General features: G+C 52.0%; 1 protein-coding gene across 2 annotated transcripts; it reads right to left on the minus strand.

Moving 5' to 3' along the window:
* Window positions 1–8,515: 8,515 nt before the first annotated feature.
* Window positions 8,516–15,257, minus strand: NR1H2 (nuclear receptor subfamily 1 group H member 2). 2 transcript variants are annotated; one of them, XM_036833483.1, is made up of 10 exons: window positions 15,138–15,257; window positions 14,878–15,012; window positions 14,326–14,387; window positions 14,123–14,242; window positions 13,512–13,793; window positions 13,170–13,429; window positions 12,777–12,956; window positions 12,015–12,114; window positions 9,730–9,938; window positions 8,516–9,414 (listed from the first exon to the last, which is right to left on the minus strand). In XM_036833483.1, exons 3-10 carry the CDS (start codon window positions 14,366–14,368, stop codon window positions 9,268–9,270), a joined length of 1,341 nt encoding a protein of 446 aa, XP_036689378.1. In that variant the 5' UTR covers window positions 14,369–14,387; window positions 14,878–15,012; window positions 15,138–15,257; the 3' UTR covers window positions 8,516–9,267. The 2 variants fall into 2 exon arrangements, with proteins under 2 accessions (XP_036689378.1, XP_036689377.1); XM_036833482.1 differs by having other exon boundaries at window positions 8,854–9,414; window positions 13,512–13,802.
* Between the last annotated feature and the right edge of the window lie 7,306 nt (window positions 15,258–22,563).

The following is a 22,563-nucleotide window of genomic DNA, read 5'->3' on the forward strand; positions in this document are numbered from 1 at the left end:
AAACAGAGTATATATTGTATGATGCCATTTACACAAAGTTATAGAATAGACTAAGCTCATCTATGGTACTAGAAACCAGGCTGCTTCTGCGGTGGGAGAGATTGACTGGGAAGGGGCATGAGGTTGTTTTGTGGTGTGATGGAAAAGTGCCGTACATCCAACTGTACACTTCAGACCTGTGCATTTCACCATATGTAAATTGCACCTCAAGTAAAAGCAATAAAAGTGGGGAGGCTGCAATTACACATCTAGGGGTTTATGCTACAGATACACTATCACATAATGAAAACCTGCATTTACAAGGTTATTTCCGGCAGCATTGTTTGCAGTCGCAAAAGACTGGAAACCACCTAAATGTCCTCCCCTGGGGGACTGTTTAAATAAGTTACATGAATTCCGTTCCATGGAATATTATGCAGCTCTATAAAGGAATGAGGAAGCTTTCTATGTACTGAGACAGAGGACTCTCAAAGACCCATTGTTAGGTAGAGAAAGCAAAGTGCAGAATGTTCTACATAAGAGAACTTTTGTATATATATATATATATATTAAAAAAAGGTGTCTAAGAAAATGAAGAAAATGTTTATCCTGATTCTAATCATTAGGAAACAATCAAACCAAAGACAAGACTGGCCTGCAAGATGGAATCTTCAAAAAATGTCAAAGTCACGAAGAGGGGAAAAAGGGCCAGGAAACTGTTTTAGATTAAAGGAGAGACTACGTAGTCATGACAACTAAATGCAAGGTCAGATCTTGGATTAAAAAAACAAAAATAGCTCTGAAGGGTATCACTGGAACAACTGGGCAAACTGAATAAGGACTGCCTATGAGATAACAGTATCGCCTCATGGTAAATGGCCTGATTATAATTATCCTGTAGTATCATGATGACTACAACTTGCAAATAGTTCAGCCAAAAAAAAAAAAAAAGAGGCAGCACATTCACAACTGGCAAATCCAGGCAAAGGTTCATGGGTGTTAATTGTTCTTGTCTTGGGACTTCTCTGCAGGCTTGGAAATTTTCAAAATTAAAAGTTGGAGGGAAACACATAAAATAAAAATAACATTTTCACAAGGTGGGTGGGAGAATATATCTAAAGATGTTGGCTTTTCATGCATAGTTCTGGCAGGATGGGTAATAAACTGGCAACACTGGTTCCGTGGGGGGCTGGGGTGAGAAGACAGTTTGACCAAGAGCTAATTCATATACCATATGATTCACGCATTTCAAGTGTATAGTTTAACGGTTTTCAGTATATTCAGACTTGTGCAACCATGACCACCGTCCATTTTAGAACACCTTCAACGCCCCAAAAAGAGACCCTCTGGAGTCGGCCCATCCGCCTCCTCCCCCTCCCCGAAAGCACCACTGACCCACTTTGTCTGGATGGATTTGCCTATTCTGGGCATTTCCTAGAAACGGAATCTTGTGTCTGGCTTCTTTCCCTGTGGATGATGTTGTCAAGGTCCACCCACATAGCACGGATCAGTGCTTCGTTCCTTTTAATGCCTGAATATTTCCCCACCGCGTCGCTATCTCACATTGTGTTCATCCACGAGGGTTGTTTGCACCTCTGGGCTCTTGTGAACAGTGCTGCTATGACCGTGCAAACGCGGGTTTTGTATAAGGAGAAAGAATCTGAACCAGCTCTCCTTTTGTGCCCTCTGAAGTAACTGTGAGAGATGCAGAGAGTCAGGACCTGGGGGAGAAACCCGGGTGCAGCAGAGGAAGCGGAGGGGTTTCCAGGAGCCTGGAGGAGTGGCCAGACCTGGCCTGGCAGAGGGAGGTAGAAGGGGGCCGAATGGCAGCCCTGGGTCACTGGGCTGTGGCCAGGGGGTACGATGGGAGGGCAGCTGTCACTGGAGCAAAATCTAGGGTCCTGGACTAGTTCCCTATCCCAGGCGCTGCCCTTAGCGCAGTCAGGCGAGGCAGCAATAGAAGGAAGAAGGCCCCTGGGTGTCCCCCCTCAGGGGCCCCGGCGCAGAGCAGGAGCTTGGCAAACGTTGTGAGCTTCTCCCTTTCTCGACGCTTCAGTAGCAAATACTGAACAGCGAGCGAATCCAGCAATAACACACAACGATGAGTGTCTGCTTCGGGCCAGACACCAGTTTCTCTGTGACACTCACTCCCTCGAGGCTGTCATCCCATCCCACCCAACCTCACGGCTTTAAATGCCACCTCTACGCTTTTGTGTCTCTGGCCCAGATTTCAGCCCGGGCTCCAGACTGACAGATCCAACTGCCCACTGTGAGCATGTCCCTTCAGGCACCCCAGACTCCAAAGCCGGGCTCCTGATCTCCCCACAACCCTGCTCCTTGCACCACACCATCTCCGCCGATTCAGTAAGCGGCAGTTCCCATCACGCCAACAGCCTTGGAGTCACCCCAACTTCTCTTCCCCTCAGACCACACGCTCACTCCATCTGCAAATCCCATCAGCTCTGCCTTCCAACGGACAGGAGTCCCACCGCTTCTCGGCCTCCCAGTCTGGTCCCTCTGGCTCCCTAAAATGGTTGGCCTCTTTATTTTGTGCATTGCTGTTTGTCTGGCTCCCCCTGCTGGAAAATGAGCTCCTAGTGGGCAGGGATGCAGTTTCCTTCACTGAAGTATCACGGGTGTCAATAACAGCGTTTGGCCCATAGAGGGCGCTCAAGAAATATCTGTTGGGACTTCCCCGGCGGTCCAGCGGTTAAGACTCTGCACTTCCAAGGCAGGGGGCGCGGGTTCCATCCCTGGTCAGGGAACTAAGATCCCACATTCCCTACCACAAGGCCAAAAAAAAAAAAAAAAAAAAAAAAGGGTGCTTCCTGCCATCAGCATCCTCAGACCTCTCCTATCCCCCAAACTACTGCAACAGCTCTGATTCCTGACCTCTCCCAGCCGAACCAGCTTATAAAGCCTCCTCCCCCACACCTGGGGAATTTGTCTTCAGGGCTCCCATTCCCCTGTGAAAGAATTAAAAAAATTAAAAAATTAAAATAAAACGACTATGATAAAAAAAAAAAAAGAAATATCTGTTCAATGAATGAATAGCCTCTTCCCCCACCCCACCTCCATCTCCGTCCTTGCACCCTGCCCCCTCAGTGTTCTCCACTCAGGAGCCAAAGGGATCCCATACTAGTGTGTCAGATTATCCATTCCCTGCTCTGCTCGGACGCTGCGCCTGGCTCTCATCTCATGCACAGTTAAAAGCAAAGCCCTCATCTTGGCCCACAAGACCCTGCACAACTGCACCCCGCCCTTCACGGACACCACCTCCGCCCTCTTTCCCTCGCTCACTCCAGCCACGTGCCTCCTCTCTGTTCCTTCAACACTCCAGGCTTGGTCCTATCCCAGGACCTCTGCACAAGCTGTTCCCGCTGCTCTGCAAATGCTCTTTCCCAGATCTTACCACGGCTCCCTCCTCCCCTCCTTCGGGTCTTTGCTCGGATGTCCCCTACTCAGTGAGGCCTGTTTAAAAATACAGCCCCCTGCCCCATCCCGATGCTCTCCAACCCCTTCCCTTGCTTTACTTTTCTTGCTGGCCTTTGTCGCTGTCTGGTGCACTGTACCAGGTCTCAAGAGTTCTCAAAGCGTGGTGCCCTGGACCTGCAGCATGAGCTTCTGGTGGGAACCTGTCTGAATGCTGACTGTAGGCCCCATTCCAGGCCTACTGAACCAGGGCCTCTGGGGGCGGGGCCCAGCAATCTGTATATCGAGCCCTCCAGGGACTCCAACGCTGCTCAAGTCTGAGCACCACTGCTTATTCGTTTTGTTTACTGTCTGTTCCCCACGAGGAGAATGGAAACGCTGTGAGAGCAGGGATTTCATCTTTGTCTCCTGCTATATCTCATGTCCCCAGGAGACTGCCTGGGACTGAGTACGTGCCCAATAAATATTTTCCGAATGCAGAAGGAAGGAAGGAAGGAAGGAAGGAACTCACTCACAGAATTTCCACCAAAACTTCTGAGGGTGGTGCTGCTATTAACCCTCCAACACAATGACTGGAACTGAGGCCCAGAGAGGTGAAGCCACCTGCCCAAGGCGGCACAGCTAGCTCAGAGGGGCAGAGCCAGGGTTCAAACCCAGGCAGGCTGGCTCCAGAGCCCCACCGGAAACCAGCGCTCCAGACTGTGGCCTCCAGGTGTGCCAGGAGAGGTATGGGGGTGAACTGCCCTCTGCCCAGCCGGGGAGACAGGATTAGGACCGCTTCATCAGCTTGCTCACCCCCGCCTCCTGGCTCACGCACATCTGCTGAGGGATTGATCAAATAATGACAGATGGACCTATTCACTCTTGCCCCCCAAAAAACGACACACTTTTCATCTTTGGTCTTGTCCCGCCTCTGAGCCTCTCTGATTCCCGCTGCCCTTGTCACAGGCTGGGGACCATGTGGGCTTGTGTCTGACTCCCTCACCAGACAGAGAACCTTCAAGAGTAGGGCAGGGCTGATGCTTCTCTGGGTCCCCAGCATTACCCAGCATGGAACGTGGTCTTGGGAAGTATCTGCTGGATGAAATCCTCCTTTTTCTTGGCCACCTAACTCTCTGCATCCTTCGAGACTCGGCTCCGGTTCAGCTCCTCCACGCTCATCAGCTGCCCCTTGGGGTTCTCACAGTGCCTTGGAGCACTTCCGTTACTGTACGAGCCGCGATGGCTTTGGGCTGGGAGGCCCTCAAAAACAGGGGTCAGGGGCTCACTCCAGTCTGGGTCCCCAGCAGCACCCAGCACGGTGCCTGGAACGCAGGCCACTTCAAGTTGTGTCAGTTTAGACTCCTCTCCAGTGTCACCGACTCCACAAGTCTGCACTGAGCCCCGGCCTTCTTCTCTTGGCTCCCAAAGACTAGCACTACCTCTTTATAGCTCAGAGCGCTCTGGCTTGAGGTTTCCTGTCCTTCCCCCAGCCAAACTGAATTATCACTGGCTCCCCAGTGCCTAACAAAGGCCCTGCCACACGAGCAGCTGGCTGAAGGAATGAAGAGAGGGAACAGCATTGCAGGCGGAGGGAAGGGCATGGCAAAGGCCCTGAATGGGACAGGAACCTAAGGGGCCTGGGTGGGGAAGTGCAGGAAGCAGGGGGAGAAAAGGCAACAAGAGGTTCCTGGAGTGGGTGTGGCCATGAACCTGAGACACTGACATCACCCTGCCCACTCACTCCACCTAAGCTCTGCCCTCAGGGTGGCACCCCCAAACTTGTTCCCCCTCAGCCTTCTCTCTCCAGCCTGCTGTTCAAACCGCAAACCGCAGTAATCTTGGGCTCCCCTTTCCTACCCTATCCCATCGTGCGGGCTCAGATCCCAAACACAACCTATGCCTGATGGATTCTCCCCACCTGCACTGCAGACGGAGCCACCTACGGTCCCCTCCTGCCTCCTAACTGGCCTCCCTCCTTCCACTCTTGCTCCTGCCACAATCCTATCTTCAGTCAGCCGCCAGGGACTTTTTTTAAAACGCAGGGGAGGGTCACGTTGCTGGGATGTTTAAAACCTCCCCCGGCTCCCTATCGAACCTAGAATAAAAGCTAACCGCACACCGAGATTTACAAGGCCCTGCAGGATCTGGTTCTCTATCCCGTCTCCAGCCTCACCTGTTCCCTCCAGCTACAAGCACTCCAAGTTCCTTCCTCCTTCGAGGCTTTTGCCCTGGATGATCCCCCTGCCCGTATCGTTCTTTACGTGGCCGACTTCCCTCTCAAATGTCACTTCCCCAGAGAGACGATTCCTGATCACCCTCGTTAAAGAAGCAGGATACTCTGTTTTACTTCACTTGGGATAACGTATCACAGGCTTGAAAGCATTGTTTTATCGTTTATACTTATTACTTGTCTACTGTCTGTCTCCCCCTGAGACAGGGACCTTTTCTGACCTGTTCCGGTTGTAGCGCCTGCTTCTAGAACAGTGCCTGGCACAGAATACTCAATATTTAGTGAATAAAAAATGACGCTATGCCCCCACGTGCACCATTCAGTCCCCAATGCATCCGGAACCGGTCGCCCCAAGGACCCTCCAGGGTGAGTCCACGGAGCCCAGCGCAAGCGCCCCCCGCACGCCGAAGGGGCGCCCCACCCTCTTCATCTTCCCGCGCGTCCCCGTGCACGCGCCCACAACAGGCCCCTGCCCCTCTTCCGCGCGCCCCCAAGCCAAGGGGATTCCTCTCGCCGTCACGCCCCACGCGACCCCTCACAACCCTCTCTCAGACCCACGTGCCCGGCTCCTCAAGCCCCCTTCCCTGCCAGGCCGAACCGCCTGCAATTTCCCTTCTCCCGTAACTCACCCGCTTCAAACGGCGTTTCCCGCCACAGCCCACGCCGCCGTGACCCCTGACTCCGGCGCGCGCAGGCCCAGAGTAGAGGCACGCCGAGCCGGGCCACGCCCCTACCGCCCGAATAGGGGAAAGCCACGCCCTGTTTCCCCCCGCCTCTGGGGCACAGGCCACGCCCCCTCTTTTCGGACGCGGGCTGTGGTCTAGTCCCCTTGCTGACGAACCCTCGCCGAACCACGCCCCTTCTGACGTATGCGGCTCAAAGCCACGCCCCCTCCTTGCCGAAGCGTCCTACCCAGTGTTATCTGAGCGCGCGCAGCGGTCGTGGGCACTGGCTGTCACCACGACTCCGCCAGTTCTAAGGTGCTAGGCGCGCCTCCTCTGCTTCTCCACCTGCCTCCTGGCCGAGGCCTTGCTCGGTAGGACCACCTGGGCACTGTTCATTCTTCAGCTCGCGCAGACTGACCTTTTCCCTCTCCGTGGAGGCTGGCCGGTTCGCGCTCAGATCCTGGCCTGGTCGGTCCTCCTGTCTCACAGCCACAGTTTCCCCATCTGTAAACTGGACTCAGCGCAGGGCGGGCACACCTGTAAGGCGAGGGGCACACTGCTTGGGTTGGGACCGTCTCTTGTAACTACTCTCACTTCCGCTGTTCCCTCTCCCCCTTTAAAAAAACAATGTTTTTCAGTACCCAACCCATCCCTCCAAGCAACACCCTCTTCACCCTCGACCAGGACTGTCCATCCAGCTCACCTCGGTGTCCCCTCAAGGCACGGCGCAAGAGAAGGAGACATTAGGAGAACTCCACTGCCCTTCCTTACTTTGAACTCATCTGGGCCTTTTGTGAGGCCTTGCCGGACTTCCTCTTCCAGCTCCCACATTGCCCCGTGCTGACCCCATTAAAGCCCCTATTCCCTTACCTTCTAGCAGCCCCCCATTACCAGCCCTGACTGGTAGACAACTCCAAGGAGGGACTTGATCTTTTTATTTATTTATTGTTTTATTTTATTTTTTAAATTTAATTTTATTTTTGGCCGTGCTGCCCAGCTTGCGAGATCTTAGTTACCCGACCAGAAATCGAACACGGCCCCCGGAAATGAAAGCGCAGAGTCCTAACCACTGGACCGCCAGGGAATTCCCTAATATATATTTTAGAGGTTACTTTCCATTTACAGTTATTACAAAATGTTGGCTATATTCCCCGTGTCGTACAACACATCCTTGAGCCTATCTTACACCCAATAGTTTTCACCTCCCACTCTCCCACCCCTGTTGCCCCTCCCCGCTACCGGTAACCACTAGCTTGTTCTCTTTATCTGTGAGTCTGCTTCTTTTTGTTACATTCACTAGTTTGTTGTATCCAGATTCCACATACAAGTAATATACAGTATTTGCCTTTCTCTCATTTCACTTAGCATAATGCCCTCCAAGTCCACCCAGGTTGCTGCAAATAGCAAACTTTCATTCTTTTATGGCTGAGTAGTATCCCATTGTGTATATATACGCCACATCTTCTTTATCCATTCATCTGATGGACGCTTAGGTTGCTTCCATATCTTGGTAATTTAAATCATACTGCTGTGAACACTGAGGTGCATGTATCTTTTCAAAGTAGTGTTTTTGTTCTTTTTGGATATATACCCAGGAGTGGGATTGCTGCATCCTGTGATAACAGTTCTAGTTTTAGCTTTGCTTTTGGTTTTGTTTGGCCGAGCCGCGTGGCTTGTGGGATCTTAGTTCCTCGACCAGGGATTGAACCCGGGCCCTCAGAGTCCTAACCACTGGACCACCAGGGAATTCCCCTAGTTTCAGTTTTTTGAGAAAACTCCATACTGTTTTCCACGGTGGCTGCAAGGAGAGACTTTATCTTGTTCACTGATGTTTCCAGTGCCTAATATTGTATTTGGCACATAGTAAATACTCCACACATTTTTTTAAATTAATTAATTTATTTATTTATTTTTAGCTGCGTTGGGTGTTCATTGCTGTGTGCGGGCTTCCTCCAGTTGCGGCCAGCAGTGGCTACTCTTCATTGCAGTGCGTGGGCTTCTCATTGTGGTGGCTTCTCTTGTTGCGGAGCACAGGCTCTAGGCGCATGGGCTTCAGTAGTTGTGGCTCGCAGGCTCAGTAGTTATGGCGTGCGGGCTCTACAGCGCAGGCTCAGTAGTTGTGGCGCACGGGCTTAATTGTTCTGTGGCATGTGGGATCTTCCCGGACCAGGGTTCAAACCCGTATGCCCTGCACTGGCAGGCAGATTCTTAACCACTGCGCCACCAGGGAAGTCCCAAAATGCTTCACCCATCTTTGCTGAATGAATGACATCTGTGACCCCAGGATGGCCAGCACAGTGCCTGGCCCACAAGAGACTTCAGCCAATACTTGATTGAATAAAAGCCCCTTCTCCTCATCCACTTAAATCCTCCTTGTCCTTCAGGAGCGGGCTCCAACCACCGGGAGGTGACCGGGAGGTTGTCAGGGGCCTCTCCTGGGCACCCATAGCGCCTAGTCACATCACCCTGAACCCTTCCCAGCTCAGCACCAGGTCCATGGGGGCTGGTGTCCACGAAGACCCTGGCAGCCCCTCCCCACCTCAGACTCACTCTGGCTCAGGGCAGGTTTCTATTCATACTTTATTTTCCTGTTTTTGTTTTTTTTAGTTTTTATTAAATAAAAGGAGCAGAGGGAGGGGGGCCTGTGTCTCTCGGGCTCTGGGGGAGCCACAGGCCCTCCCCTGCCTCCCAAGGTGCTCTGCGTGGTAGGCTTGAGGTGTAAGCTGGGCGGGGAGGGCAGCTGGGCGTGCTGGGAGAGGTCGGGATCTGTGACCCACCTACCCCTCCCAGGAAGACTCAGTGGGCGGGGAGAGAGGCTCCCGGCCCCGACTGGGGCTCATCCTGAGGGCTGAGGGCTGGCGGGGCCAGGGCCTGAGCTCCAAGCCACAGGGCAGGACCCCAGGCCCAGCCCGGCCCCTCCCCACCCCAGTGTTCATTCACTGGAGGGTGCAGGGCGGTGGGGCAGGGTGGCCGGGCCCCTCATTCGTGGACGTCCCAGATCTCGGAGAGCAAAGGCGGCAGCTTCTTGTCCTGGAGCCGCAGGGCGAAGACCTGCTCCGAGTGCACGGAGCTGAGCGTGCGCAGGCTCACGAGCTTCATCAGCATGCGGGGGAAACGCAGCTGGTCCTGCGGGGGGCACAGGAGGGAGTGGGCGCGGGCCAGCCCCTTCAGACCACCGGGAGGGCCCCTCCGTGGCTCGAGCCAGGAGAGACAGTGTGGCGCCCCGTGCATGGGCCAGGCCTGGCTCCTTGTGGAGGGGACGGGGGCTTGAGGACACACTCTCGCTGAGAGGACGCTGAGCAGAGCTCAGAGTGCTGTCGGGTGCCGGGGGCGGCGACAGAGCCGGGCTGGGACTAGGCAGCCGGCCCCTGGCCCCAGGCTGACCCCACACGGTCTGGACTTCCTGTCCCTCCCCAAGCCGGAGGGACTGGGCTCTGGCACCTGTGGCCTCTTGATGCGGGTGTAGGACAGCAGCGCGTCCACGTAGGGCTGCTGCAGCGCCTCGACTCGGCTCGGCTCCTGCACGTTGGGCCGGTCGGCCGAGAAGATGTTGATGGCGATGAGGAGGGCGTACTCAGCATCGTCCAGGCCCAGGCGCCTCATGGCCCGCGAGAACTCGAAGATGGGGTTGATGAATTCCACCTGCAGGCCTGCGGAGGTGGGAGGCCCGGCCCGATGAACCGCCCCGACCCTGAAACCGGCCCCCATGCCTGGCCGCTGGCGCTGCCCACCTTCAGCAGGGGGAGGGAAACAGCAGCAGGTAGAGAGTGCTGGTCACCCTGTAACCCCACTGCCGGTCAGGGTGCCTGGCACGTGGTAGGTGTGCCATACCTCTCGCCCGAATGAAGGAACGAGTAATGGGCGTGAACACTTAACTCAGAATTTTCTGCCACCCCACCACCCCCTTCACTTCCTTCCTGCCTTCCCGGTTCCTCTCCTTGGGAAAACGAAAGAAGTTTAATCCTCGGTCACATTATGTCACCCCCTGCGGTGGCTTCGCCTGCTCTTGGAGTGAAGGCCAAACTCATTCCCAGGCGTGACTCATTAATTCATCAAACTGGATTGAGCACCTACTACATGCCAGGCCCCAGGGTAGAGATGTTTACAAGACAAAGCCCCCTGCTCCCGTGGAACTTACATTTGGGGCTTGAGGGGACAGATAGTAGACGAATATGTAAGCAAACTATCCACCCTGTGAGATGATTCTGAGTTCTATGGATCAAGGTAACACAGGGAAGGGTAATCGGGGCCCACGAAAATCGTGTCAACATCTTAGATAAGATGGTCACCGTAGGGTGACATTGCACGAAGGCCTCCCTCACTGCAGAGTGTCTGACCCCAAGGAGGGGAGGGAGCAAGTGACCAGGATGTGTGAGTGTTCCAGGTAGGGCACCACCCGTCTGTTTTGCCTGGAACTAGACTTCCTGGGCCCTGAGACTTTTAGTATTAAAGCTGGGAAGGTCCCAGGCAAACTGGGACGAGTTGGTCACCCTAGTTCTGGACAGAGGGACCAGCAAGTACAAAAGCCCTGAGGCGGGAGCACATTTGGTGGGTTCCAGTAAGAGGGAGGCCAGTGTGGCTGGAGGAGAGTGAGTGAGAGGAGAGGGTGGGAGATGAGGGCTGAGAGGGATGGGGCCACACCCTGCAGGGCCTGTGGGCCAGGTGAGGACTTTGGCTTTTCTCCCAGTGAGATGGGAGCCATGGACAATTCTGAGCACAGGAGGGACATGAGCTAACTTGGTTGTTAACTGGATTCTTCTGATGACTGTGTGAACAAACACACTGGGTTGGGGTGGAGGTAGAAGCCCAGTGAGGGGCCCCTGCAATGTTCCAGGGAGAACCCACTGAGGTCCAGACGGCGGTAATGGCAGAGGATGCGGGGGATGTGATGTGGACCAACCCCCTCTCCAGCCCCATCGCCGTGCTCCAAGCTTCCTTGTGGTTCCTTAAAACCGCCCGGCTCTTCCCCACCTCAGGACCTTTGCACATGCTGAGCTCCCCGCCAGAAACACTCCCCCACAACCCAGTGCTCCCCTGCCAAGCTTATACTCAAAGGGTTACTGGGACTGTCCTGGGTGTTGGAAGGGCCAGGTGTTAAAAGGAAGATGAGGTTAGGAGCAGATGTCCAGGAGTATAGAGAGGTGCCCCAGGAAGAGATAATGGGAGAGAACAAGACTCACTGAGAAAGCCCAGAGGCCGAGGGAGCGAGGCCTTTGCAAGTGCATTCCCTGGTGGCTAATGCTACTCCTCACCTCCCTTTTCCTAGGTGATCTTTCTCACTCCTCTAGCCTCAGTTCAACTACGCTTCCTCCAGAAGGCCATCGCCTAGGTTACATCCCCAAGGAAGTGCTCTTGGAGGGCAGGGACCAGGGCTGCCCTGTACGGTTGGGGAGGTTGCGCATTTCCTGATGGACTGAGATCCAGCCTCCCTCATGTGAGACGAGGCTTGAGGAGGAGAGAGTGTCTTTTCTTAATTCTTACCAAGATGCCCTATGTGACAGCAGAGACCCCTCTGTTTCATCCTGCGCTATGTCCCACTGTGCAGAGTTGGTGCTCAATAAACGTGCTCTTGTCTCACTGCAAGGTGGGCTCAACCCTCACCCCACTTGGGAGATAAAGAAACAGAGGCTCAGACAGGGATAAGAGGGCCCCACGTCTCCCAGCCAGCAGGGACCTAGCAGAGGCGCCACTTGTGCCCCCACCTCCCAGCCTGCACTTGGCCTTACCTGCGCGGTGGAAGTCATCCTTGCTGTAGGTGAAGTCCTTCAGGAACGTGATGCACTCGGTCTCGTGGTTGTAGCGTCTGGCTGTCTCCAGCAGCATGATCTGAAAGCGGTGGGGAGAGGGATGGGCAGGGGTTTGAGGAGCCCTGTGACCCTTTAGCCACCGTCCTTCCTCTCCTGGCCTGAATGGGGGGTCTGATCTTGCCGGGATCATCCCTCACCTCCCCCCACCCCCGCCCCGCCGTTCTCACGGCCACAAAGACTGCGGTCAGCGTGTTGGACACTCCGAGCTCTCTCCCTCCTCCAGGTTCGGCACCCCCAGCCTCCTCCACTCAGGACACTCGCCCCAGGTGGTTAGGAGGCATGGGGCAGAGCTCTTTGTTTTGTTTACTACCACGCACCCAGCACTTGGAATAGGGCGCAGCATACACTAGGCACTCAATGCTTATTCATTACCATTGCTTGGTTCAAATGTCAACTCCCTAAATAAGCCTTTTCAGCACATTCCCTAAAGTGTATCCCTCCAGCCCAATCCTCAATTATTCTCAGCCTTAGGCTTGTTTCCTTTCTCTCCCTGCCTCGTGGGAGGCTCTGATGCCTTGTTTAATATTTTGATCTTCTCCTGTAGAATACCATCCCCACCAAGGCAAGGACCGGAGTCTGGCTTGTCACTATGCTCCCAGCATCTGTCCTGGGGCTTATCTCTGGGGTTCCTTGAGGGCAGGATGGAAGGGCCTCCCTGAGGCTGGGCGGGCCGGCCATTACCTCAATGGTAGACGCCTTCAGGAGGGCGATCTGGTCCTCGCGACCCAGCTGCAGGAAGCCAGGCACCTGCTTGGCGAAGTCCACAATCTCCTGGACTGAGATGATGGCCAGCTCCGTGAAGTGGGCGAAACGCTGCTGGCGAGCATCACGGGACTGCGGGTCTGCGCCCAAGGGCCAGGGCTGGGGACGTGGGGGGCCAGGTTACTCTCAGGACTTCTCCCATAAGCCCAAGGCTATGGGGGCCCCTTGAGGCAAAGCCTACACCCTCGGAGGCCCCCGTCTCAAAGCCCCTGCCCTCTGGAGCCTCATTCTCTCCCCGTGCCCTAGACTGCGGCCCTGTCAGCTTGAGCCTCCTGGGCCCGTCGCCCCTAAAGGCTGCGGAAGGGGCCGTACCGTGACTTTAGGCTGGTCAGAGAAGGAGCGTTTATTGCACTGCAGCTGGGCAGCCACCAACTGCTGGATCATTAGTTCCTGAGCGGCTGTTAACTGGACACCCTCGCCTTCCCCGGAGCCCTGGCCACCCCCGTCAGACCCTCCGGGGGAGGCCCCAGGCCCAGAGGCTGAGCTGCTGCCGACTCCCAGCCCTGTGGGTGACGACTGCTGCTGCTGCTTCCGAATCTTCTTCTTCCGGATCTGTTCTTTGGAGAGGACGCCTGTTGGGGAGACACAGGCCTCAGTAGAGGCCCCAGGCCTGGGCAGGGGCCAGGCTGGCACTGCTCCCTCCCCGGCACTCACACTGCTCCCGCATCCCAGCCTCCTTGCATTTTCGCAGCCGGCATTGCTGGCACTTGCGCCGCATGAAGGCATCCATCTGGCAGGTTCCACCGCCCCGGCAGGCGTAGCGCCCGGCCCCACCTCGGATCACACTTCGCCTGAAGAAGCCCTTGCAGCCTTCGCAGCTGAGCACGTTGTAGTGGAAGCCAGAGGCCGTGTCCCCGCACACCTGGCACAGCTCATCGCCCAGCATCTTTGGAGCCGGGCCCTTCTTTCGCTTGCGCTCGGGCTCCTCTGCTGTGTCTAGGATGACTGGTGTTGGTGGACAGAAGCCATGAGAGACAGAGCCACAGAGATAAACGGCAGCCAGAGGGACAGGTCCATGAGAGATCGGAGGCAAAGAGTCAGAGTGTGGAGAGTGATCCAGGGAGATGGCAATTCACAGGGAAAGATGTGTATGTCAGTGAATCCCAAAGAATGGGTCAAAATAAGAGATGTCAAGGACTAACAGAAGAAAAAAATCAACAAGAAACTGGGGCTGCCCATCCCCATTTCTGATCTTTCTCCCTTTCTAGATCCCTCCCTAAGCCTCCATACCAACTCCCAGCCCATGTCCCTGGACCCCGTCTCACCCACGACGGAAGCTGAGTTGGCCCCATCAGTGCCTGGGACATCAGGATCAGCCCCTGGGCACGGCTCAGAGCCATCCTCCTTTCCATCAGGTGAAGAAGAGGGGGTGCTAGGGCCATTTCCTGGGAGAGGGAGGCACAGTGAGTTTCTCCTGACAATAATCTGCAGGCGGGGGGATGGCTGGGTTGGGAAAGGGGTCACTCACCAGGCAAGGGGGTGTCCAGGGAACTCGTGGCGGGGGTGGACATGGTGGGGTCACGGAGCAGCCTGCAGAATACAGGGGGACTGAGAGCCTTGCGGGGCCAGGGAGGGTCAGGTTAGGCCAGCCACAGGTTTTCATGGGGCAACCTCTCTTTCCTCCATCTCTCAGACTTTTCCCCTACTGCATACACACCCTAACCCCAGTCTCTGCCAGTCTACATACCCTCCCATCCAGTTCCAATAGGGCCTGCCCCCTTCTGCTCCAGGACAGCCTTCAGGTGGGTCTCAAGCCCCTCCCTCCTCTAGACTCTGCCCCTCCTTTAGGCTCCCTCCACTCCAGATCCCGCCCACCGGCTTCTTCCAGATACTGTCCCTTCTGCTTCAAGTGCTCCGCCCTCACTTCCTCGCCCAACCTCTGCCGAGGAAGCACCCCTACCTCTCATTCTGACCCCATCTCCTCCTCTTATGCTCCGCCCACATATCGTTTCTTTCTAGGTCCTTCCCCATCCCTTCCAGGTCCCGCCCCACCTCCTCCCATCATACTCCGCCCCCACACCTCTCTCCAGGTCCCGCCCCTCTCCGAACACCAGTGAGGGGCGGGGCTCATGGCTGCGCGCGAGGGTCTCGTGGGCGGCCTCTCGTGGGGGTCCCCTACTCCCGTTGCCCTGGAAACAGCCGGGGGCGGCGCGAGCTATGGAGGGGAGACGGTGGAAGGAGAGAAAGGGGCTGAGCCAAGCAGCGCGGGGAACATCGGGAAGCCCCAGGCCCAGGGGTCCTCCCGCGTCTCCCCACACTCGAGTGCACCTGCTTGCGTACCCTTGGTCCGCTTCTCTTCCTCCTCCTCTGTAGCCACTGGCACGCCGCCGCGACTCGGGTCCCCTCAAAACTAACTTCGCCACTTCTCTCCGGCAACCCACCGTGCGTCCACTTCCGGGAGTGGGCGGGGAGTCAGGGTGACGGAATTCCGGTCGCTCTAGGGCTAGCCTAACCAGCTGCCCCGCACGGAAGTCGTATACCCACCGGAAGCTTACCTTTCCGTATAGCTCCACTGAGGGCTGGCGGAAGAGTTCCGCACCCATTCAATCAAGCGTTGGGCAAGAGGGCGGCATGGCAAGTCCCAAGCCTTCCCGCCCAGGCCTGCGTGGCTTTAAACTCTGCCCTGTGCTTCTCTGGGCTTGCGGGTCAAAGATTTACTCTGCATCATCTCCACGACTACAGATCCTTTTCGCACACGGCTGATTAAAAGCATGTTTGTCCTTTTTTGGTTGTTATAAGTTTTCTGATTTTGGAGCTGCGCTGCTTATTTGTTTTAAATAAGTTAAATTACAAACCTAGACCTAGAAAAAACCTGGAAAAAATATATTTTAAAAATAATTTGGTGATAGGAAGAATTCTTTTAAAAAGTAACCTTCCTCTACGAAAAAGATAAAAAATAATAGCTTTTAAAGAAAACTCGGGAATCCCTGGAGGTCCAGTGGTTAGGACGGGGCGCTTTCACTGCCGTGGCCCGCGTTCAATCCCTGGTAGGGGAACTAAGATCCCGCAAGCCCCACAGAAGGGCAAAAACAAACAAAAAACTCAGAATACTTCAACAGGTAGAAGATGGAAATTGTTCCAAAGTCTTTCCACCGTGATAATCAGATCTATATTGAGCGTATATGTATTTTTTTTTAATGGGGATATATGCTCCATACTCTTTTGTAGGTTGTTTTGTCCATTCCAGCGTGGCCTTCAAGCTGTGTAAATTTCCATCCAAGGATATTTACCAATAAAATGAGTGGCTAACATGGGCATGGGGGATGACTGAATGGGTATCTCTTCCACTTCCTCAATGTGTAATGTTGAGCCAAGCTATTTACTATCCCTGCACCTCAGTTTCCTCATCTGTAAATTGGGGCCGACAAGAATTTGTTTTTGCATTGTCATTATGATTAAATGAGGTAAAAGCCGTGAACCTGGCCAGGCTCAAATAAGGAGCCCAGTATGTGTGAGCTATGTTTATTCCAGTGAAAATTATTTTTAACTTTTCACTGTTAGAAAAGTGCAAACGGCTGAAATAGACTGAAGATGGACAACAGTTTTGGGGCAAGTCACGTCACTCTCAGTCTCAGTTTGTAACCAAGCAGGACTCTAACGGGCCTTCCCATGACAGACCCCTCCACTATATCCTCTGCTGTAGATTCTCTCTGAAGTGAAACAGGAGGGAAGGGGGCAGGGCATAACCTTTAAAAGAATGACATAGCCCGAGGACACGACATAAACCTGATTAGAACCAAATAGGTCCAAGATGGAGGACAAGTCGACTTCCACTAGACCTTGAGCCTCAGTATACGCTCATTGTAACACATCAGCAAGCTAAATGACACACCCACAGGCACCATGACAGTTCCAAGTCCAACCATAAAGGTCAAAAAGTGGGCAATGGCTTAATCACTGGAACTCCCCACCCCTTCCCAAAAATAGCTGGACTTCTTCTCCCACTTACTAGCCTATGAAATTACCCACCCCTATAAAAGCTGACAACCCCATATCCTCGGGCCGCTCTCACCTTCTGAGATGGCCCACACTCTGTCTGTGGAGCGTGCTTCTCTCTAAATAAATCCACTTCTTACTATCACTTTGTCTCTCACTGAATTCTTTCTGCGATGAGACATCAAGAACCTGAGCTTCATTAAGTTCTGAGACCAGGTGTGTGATCTCCGTTAAAAGACCTTGGGTTCAAGTCCCAATCTAGGTTTTGGCTGGGTTTGAGTCCTGGCCTGTGGGTTCAAGTGCCAATCTGAGTAACACAGTTTCAGAAGTATAATAGTATCTCATGATACTATACCCAGATAATAGTATCTCATGCATATTTCCTGAGTTTTTCAGATGCTAAGAACCACCACCAAATGTAAGAAATTAACTACTTGATGATCATAGCCCCCAGATCTACTGGCACCTAAGGATTGATAGTGTTAACTGCCCTGTTACCTCAACATCAATCAAGCAGAGAACTATGCACGAGCTGATCACATACCCTGGGTCTCCCCTCCCTCAACTTGCCTTTAAAAATGAGGGGGGAGGGATAGATTGGGAGTTTGGGATTGACATGTACACACTACTATTTAAAATAGATAACCAACAAGGACCTACTGTATAGCACAGGGAACTCTGCTCAATATTCTGTAATCACCTAAATGGGAAAAGAATTTGAAAAAGAATAGATATATGTATATGTATAACTGAATCACTTTGCTGTACACCTGAAAATAACACAACGTGTTAATCACTATACTCCAATATAAGATTTAAAAAATTTTTAAATACTCTGCTGAAAGCCCTTTGGGGAGTTCAGGTTGGAACATGAGCCACCTGTTCTTGCATTACCCTGCATAAACATTTCTCTGCTCCAAAACTCCCATGTTTTGGTTTGTTTGGCCTCACTGTGGTCTGTGGGTTCGGGGGTAACAGCTAATCTGTAACAAAATGATATTTACATCAACAAAGGTTGGTGACAGAAAAAATATGGCAGCCAAATCTTACTTCAAAATATAGAATTACCGTGAATTTGAAAGCTACAGTGCAGTCTGACACAGGAACGCTATATCATCAACTCAGATGCCTCTGGCAGTGTTGTAGTGGGTGATGCGATTTTTCCAAAATTATGACCAAGTCTTTTTTTGTTTGTTTAGTTGTTTTTTATTTTTATTTTTATTTTTCATTTTGGAAGCACAGCTTGTGGGATCTCAGTTTCCCAACCAGGGATTGAACCCTGGGTCACAGCAGTGAAAGCGCTGAATCCTAACCACTAGACCACCAGGGAAATCCCCTGACCAACTCTTAATAAACTTATCAATAAGACAAGGTAGGAATACTTTTGGCTTGTTCTAAAACAGGCAAAGAAGGCCAGAATGGCTGGAGCTGTGTGGGGTGGGATGAAGATACAAGATAAGATCATAGAGGGAACACAGATCCAGTCATGAGGACCTGTGGGCTAAATGTGTTCAACACTGGCTGAGAATTCACAAAAAACGGTCCCTTGCCCAGGGTGACACAAATGGACTACATTTCCCACCTGCCCTTGCAGCTAGGTGTGATCACGTGACTCCGTTCTGGCCAGTGGAACTCCAGCAAAAGTAGTAAGTGCAGTGACCGAAAGCCAGGCCTGGAGGCTGACTCCAAGGTGTCTGGAGCTTCAACCCACGCCCGCCCCCCCACCCCCCACCCCCGAGTACAGCCTGCACCGCAGTTTTTCCCCTCTGTAAAATGTGGAGAATAATCCTTCTTTTACAAGGTTGCTGGATGATTAAATAAAATGGTAGGTTGAAAAGTCTAGTAGGGACTTCCCTGGCGGTCCAGTGGTTAAGACTCCAGCGCATCCACTGCAGGGGGCGTAGGTCCCATCCCTGGTCGGAGAACTAAGATTCCGCATGCCACGCGGCGCAGCCAAAAAAGTTAAAATTAAAATTAAAAAAAAAAAGTTTTAACCAATATTCTTATTTTTTGTAATGAGCCTAACTTGCTGGTTAGATTAAAATGCTATTTTCTTTTCTCTTTTAACTTCAAAAAAATATTTATTTATTTACTTATTTTGGCTGCGCAGGGTCTTTGAGGCAGCACGCAGGGATAGTTGCAGCATGTGGGACCTATTTCCCGACCAGGGATGGAACCCGGGCTCCCTGAATTGGGAGTGAGGAGTCTTACCCATTGGACCACCAGGGAAGTCCCCTAAATGCTATTTTCTAATGCTGCATAAGTGCAGTACGTACGCAATTGAGCCCAAATAAAATTACCGTTTACGTTTTCATCAAAGGGTGAACAAGCTCATGAAGACAGTTGAAATGTAATTTATGATTATGTAAATTAAGCTACCTTCAGGACACTAATATATAGATAAAGGAGACTTTCATTATTGTGAAGCAATATGTCATTAACCTTGAAAATTATATACAATTGTCACAAACATTCCTTAAAAAGTAAAAAAAAAAAAAAAAAAGGATAATCTCCAAAAAGAAAAAAAGAAAGAAAGAAAAGAAGAATCTAGTAACTCTTTATCCAGTCGAATCTTGAGGCTTGATTGTTCTGAGTCTGGAGAAAGGTGTCAGGCCTGAGACTTACCTCGAGGGCTCCTACTCTGGTGTTGGAGGTCGACCCTGTTACAAACCACTATTTGATAGAATAGGGGTGATCTAGGTCTCGTTTGCTGACTGTGTTCCGAAGACATCTCCCAGCTACCTTAGGTAGGGGGCAGTCAGAGAGGAATAACTTACCTGACTTCTTTGTGTCGCATTTCAGGCAATGGGAAACACAGGGACAAAAGCAGGCAGGCTTGAAAGAGACCCATGTGTTCCAGGATTTCAGCTCAAGAAACCAGGGAGGGAAGTAAAGTTTAAAAACTAAATTTTTTTCAGAAAAAAATGCTGCCTTGGGGAAGGTGCTTAATAAATACTTGTTGGATCTCAGTAAATTAAGTTGAATTAAGAGAATGGTTCACAACTACAAGAAAGCTGATCAAATATTATTGTCAATGTAAAAACGATGCGTGTAGAGTCAACCATTTTTGTAGCGTGTATACTAATTTTTAAAAACATTTTCGGGAAATTTATGTGGAAAAACAAATGAAACTGTATTATCAGAATTCATGTAAAATAGACTGATCAGAAAATATTTTTCAAAAAGAAAATATTTTCCCCTGTACTGAATAGAGAATAATCAGAAGGCTTTACGTTTCTAGCTGTTAGGAGTATAATTCCTAGAGTTTGACTAAATCATAAACTAGAACTCTTTAAAGAAAAGAAAAAGAAAAGACACTGATTGGGGGAGGTGGGGGTGGGGAAAGAGCGGATCTTGGCTGAGAAAATAGGCCCATACCACCACCGTGTGAGCATTTACGGATTTGCAGGCAAGACCTTTCAGAAACCACTTAATCTTAGAGAGTAAGAATTGGGGCCGGGAACTTCCCTGGTGGTCCAGTGGGTAAGACTCCTTGCTTCCACTGCAGGGGGCACGGGTTCGATCCCTGGTCGGGGAACTAAGATCCAGCATGCCGCGCAGCTCGGCCAAAAAAAAAAAAAAAAAAAATGGGGCCGGAAGATGCAAAATCCGGGTTGGGGGGGGACTCTGAGGGGGGACTCTGAGGTGTCAAGACTGAGTATTCTGGGCTTCCCTGGTGGCGCAGTGGTTGAGAATCCGCCTGCCAATGCAGGGGTCCACGGGTTCGAGTCCTGGTCCGGGAAGATCCCACATGCCGCGGAGCAACTAAGCCCGTGTGCCACAACTACTGAGCCAGCACTCTAGAGCCCGTGAGCCACAACTACTGAAGCCCGCGCGCCTAGAGCCCGTGCTCCGCAACAAGAGAAGCCACCGCAGTGAGAAGCCACCGCAGTGAGAAGCCCGCGCACCACAACGAAGAGTAGCCCCCACTCGCCGCAACTAGAGAAAGCCCGCATGCAGCAACGAAGACCCAACACAGCCAAAAATAAATAAATTTTAAAAGAAAAGAAAAGGAAAAAAGACTGAGTATTCCAACAGCTGACACAGAGGAGGGGGAGATGTGGGGAGAGTTACTGTAGAGAAACTGGCCCACCATCTGCTGTGTCAGGGAAATCCCTCAGTGCAACCAGTGCTCAAAGTGGGTTGTTAAAAATATTTATTGACCCTTTGCAAGATGCCAGGCGCTGTCCTAGGTGCTGAGGACAGAGTGGCAAGTGAAACAGACCAAGATCCCTGCCTTTGTGGGGATCAGATTCTAATGGGGACACAAATGTTAAAGATAATAAGTAAATTAGCAGTATAGAAAGTATCACTGGGACTTTCCTGGTGGCGCAGTGGTTGAGAGTCCGCCTGCCAATGCAGGGGACACGGGTTTGAGCCCTGGTCGGAGAAGACCCCACATGCCGTGGAGCAACTAAGCCCGTGCGCCACAACTACTGAGCCTGCCCTCTAGAGCCCGCGAGCCACAACTACTAAGCCCGCGGGCCACAACTACTGAAGATCGCGCGCCTAGAGCCCGAGCTCCGCAACAAGAGAAGCCACCGCACTGAGAAGCCCGCGCACCGCAACGAAAAGTAGCCCCCGCTCGCAGCAACTAGAGAAAGCCCGCTCGCAGCAATGAAGACCCAATGCAGCCAAAAATAAATAAATAAATAAATTAATTAAAAAGTATCACTGATTCTAAGAAGCACGTGGTTTACTACTGATGACATTAACTATGTCGTGTTAATTTCAGTTAATGAAATGTTAGAAGATGTCAAGTGCTATGGGGAAAAAATAGATCAGGGTAAAGGAGATTGGAAATTCCGGGGGAGGATGGTTGACATATTCAATAGGGTAGACAGGGTAGACTTCACTAAGAAGGTGGCATTTAAGCAAAGATTTGAAGGAGGAGAGGGAGTGAGTAAAGTTTTCTGGAGGGAAAACACTTGGACAGAACAGCCCGTGCAAAGGCCCTGAGGCAGGAGTATATGTCTGGGATGTTTGAGGAACAGCCAAGAGTGAAGGAGGGGAAGTGAGAAGAGATGATGTCAGGGAGGGGACGCGGCCTAATCATATAGGGCCTTTCAATTCTGTAATGCCATTGGTACCTCTGATCCTTCGATCCTACCCTTTTTTTCCTGTTTCCTTCATCTCTCATGTCCTCCCTTCCTTAGGCTGCATAGATTCTATGGTCAACCACCATAATCGTGCCCTTGCACAAATAACATTAACGCCCTTACTCTTTCTCCCTCAGTCATACTTGCCTGGCAAAACCCCAACTCTGGTTAAAATGAACTCACTGCCTCTGTGTGCCTGCTCTCACCCAGCTGAGCTTGTGAGTGGACACACTTCAGATGTGTGACTGCAAACACTCAGAACCAAACTGCAAGGCTGCCACAGTTTTCTTCTCCAGTCCCTAAGAAATCATTTTCTCATCTTCTTTCTCTAAACCTCTAGCAGCCCTTGCCCTTTTCGTTCTCACTTCTTCTTTTGCTGAAAAAAATAGAAGCAATCAGAAAGAAACTTCCCCATGCTTGCCTTAGGGACACTACTAGCTCACCTTCAGAGGTACACTGCTGCCCCACCCATGACCATGTTTGGACAATCTGTAAGAAGCCAACCCCTCCACTTAGGCACTGAATCCCTTCTCCTCTCCCTATTCAAAACTTTCCCTCTTGCAATGTTTCCTTCTCTCTCTTGCATCATTATTTGTGCAACGCTTAAGCCTTTGTTCCTTTAGGATTCCTCTTCACTGAATGCCCGCACTTCTCCGTGGCGCTGCTGAGGA

This window comes from Balaenoptera musculus, chromosome 19 (assembly GCF_009873245.2).
Source record: "Balaenoptera musculus isolate JJ_BM4_2016_0621 chromosome 19, mBalMus1.pri.v3, whole genome shotgun sequence".
NCBI classification, from domain to species: domain Eukaryota; kingdom Metazoa; phylum Chordata; class Mammalia; order Artiodactyla; family Balaenopteridae; genus Balaenoptera; species Balaenoptera musculus.

Excerpts from the sequence above, each read along its gene's own strand:
- NR1H2 (XM_036833482.1), bottom strand. The coding sequence starts at position 14,368 with ATGTCCACCCCCGCCACGAGTTCCCTGGACACCCCCTTGCCTG. Across the intron at positions 14,243-14,325 it reads CCTGGACACCCCCTTGCCTG|GAAATGGCCCTAGCACCCCC; the intron begins GTGAGTGACCCC and ends TCCCTCTCCCAG. Across the intron at positions 12,115-12,776 it reads TGAAGGCGTCTACCATTGAG|ATCATGCTGCTGGAGACAGC; the intron begins GTAATGGCCGGC and ends CACCGCTTTCAG.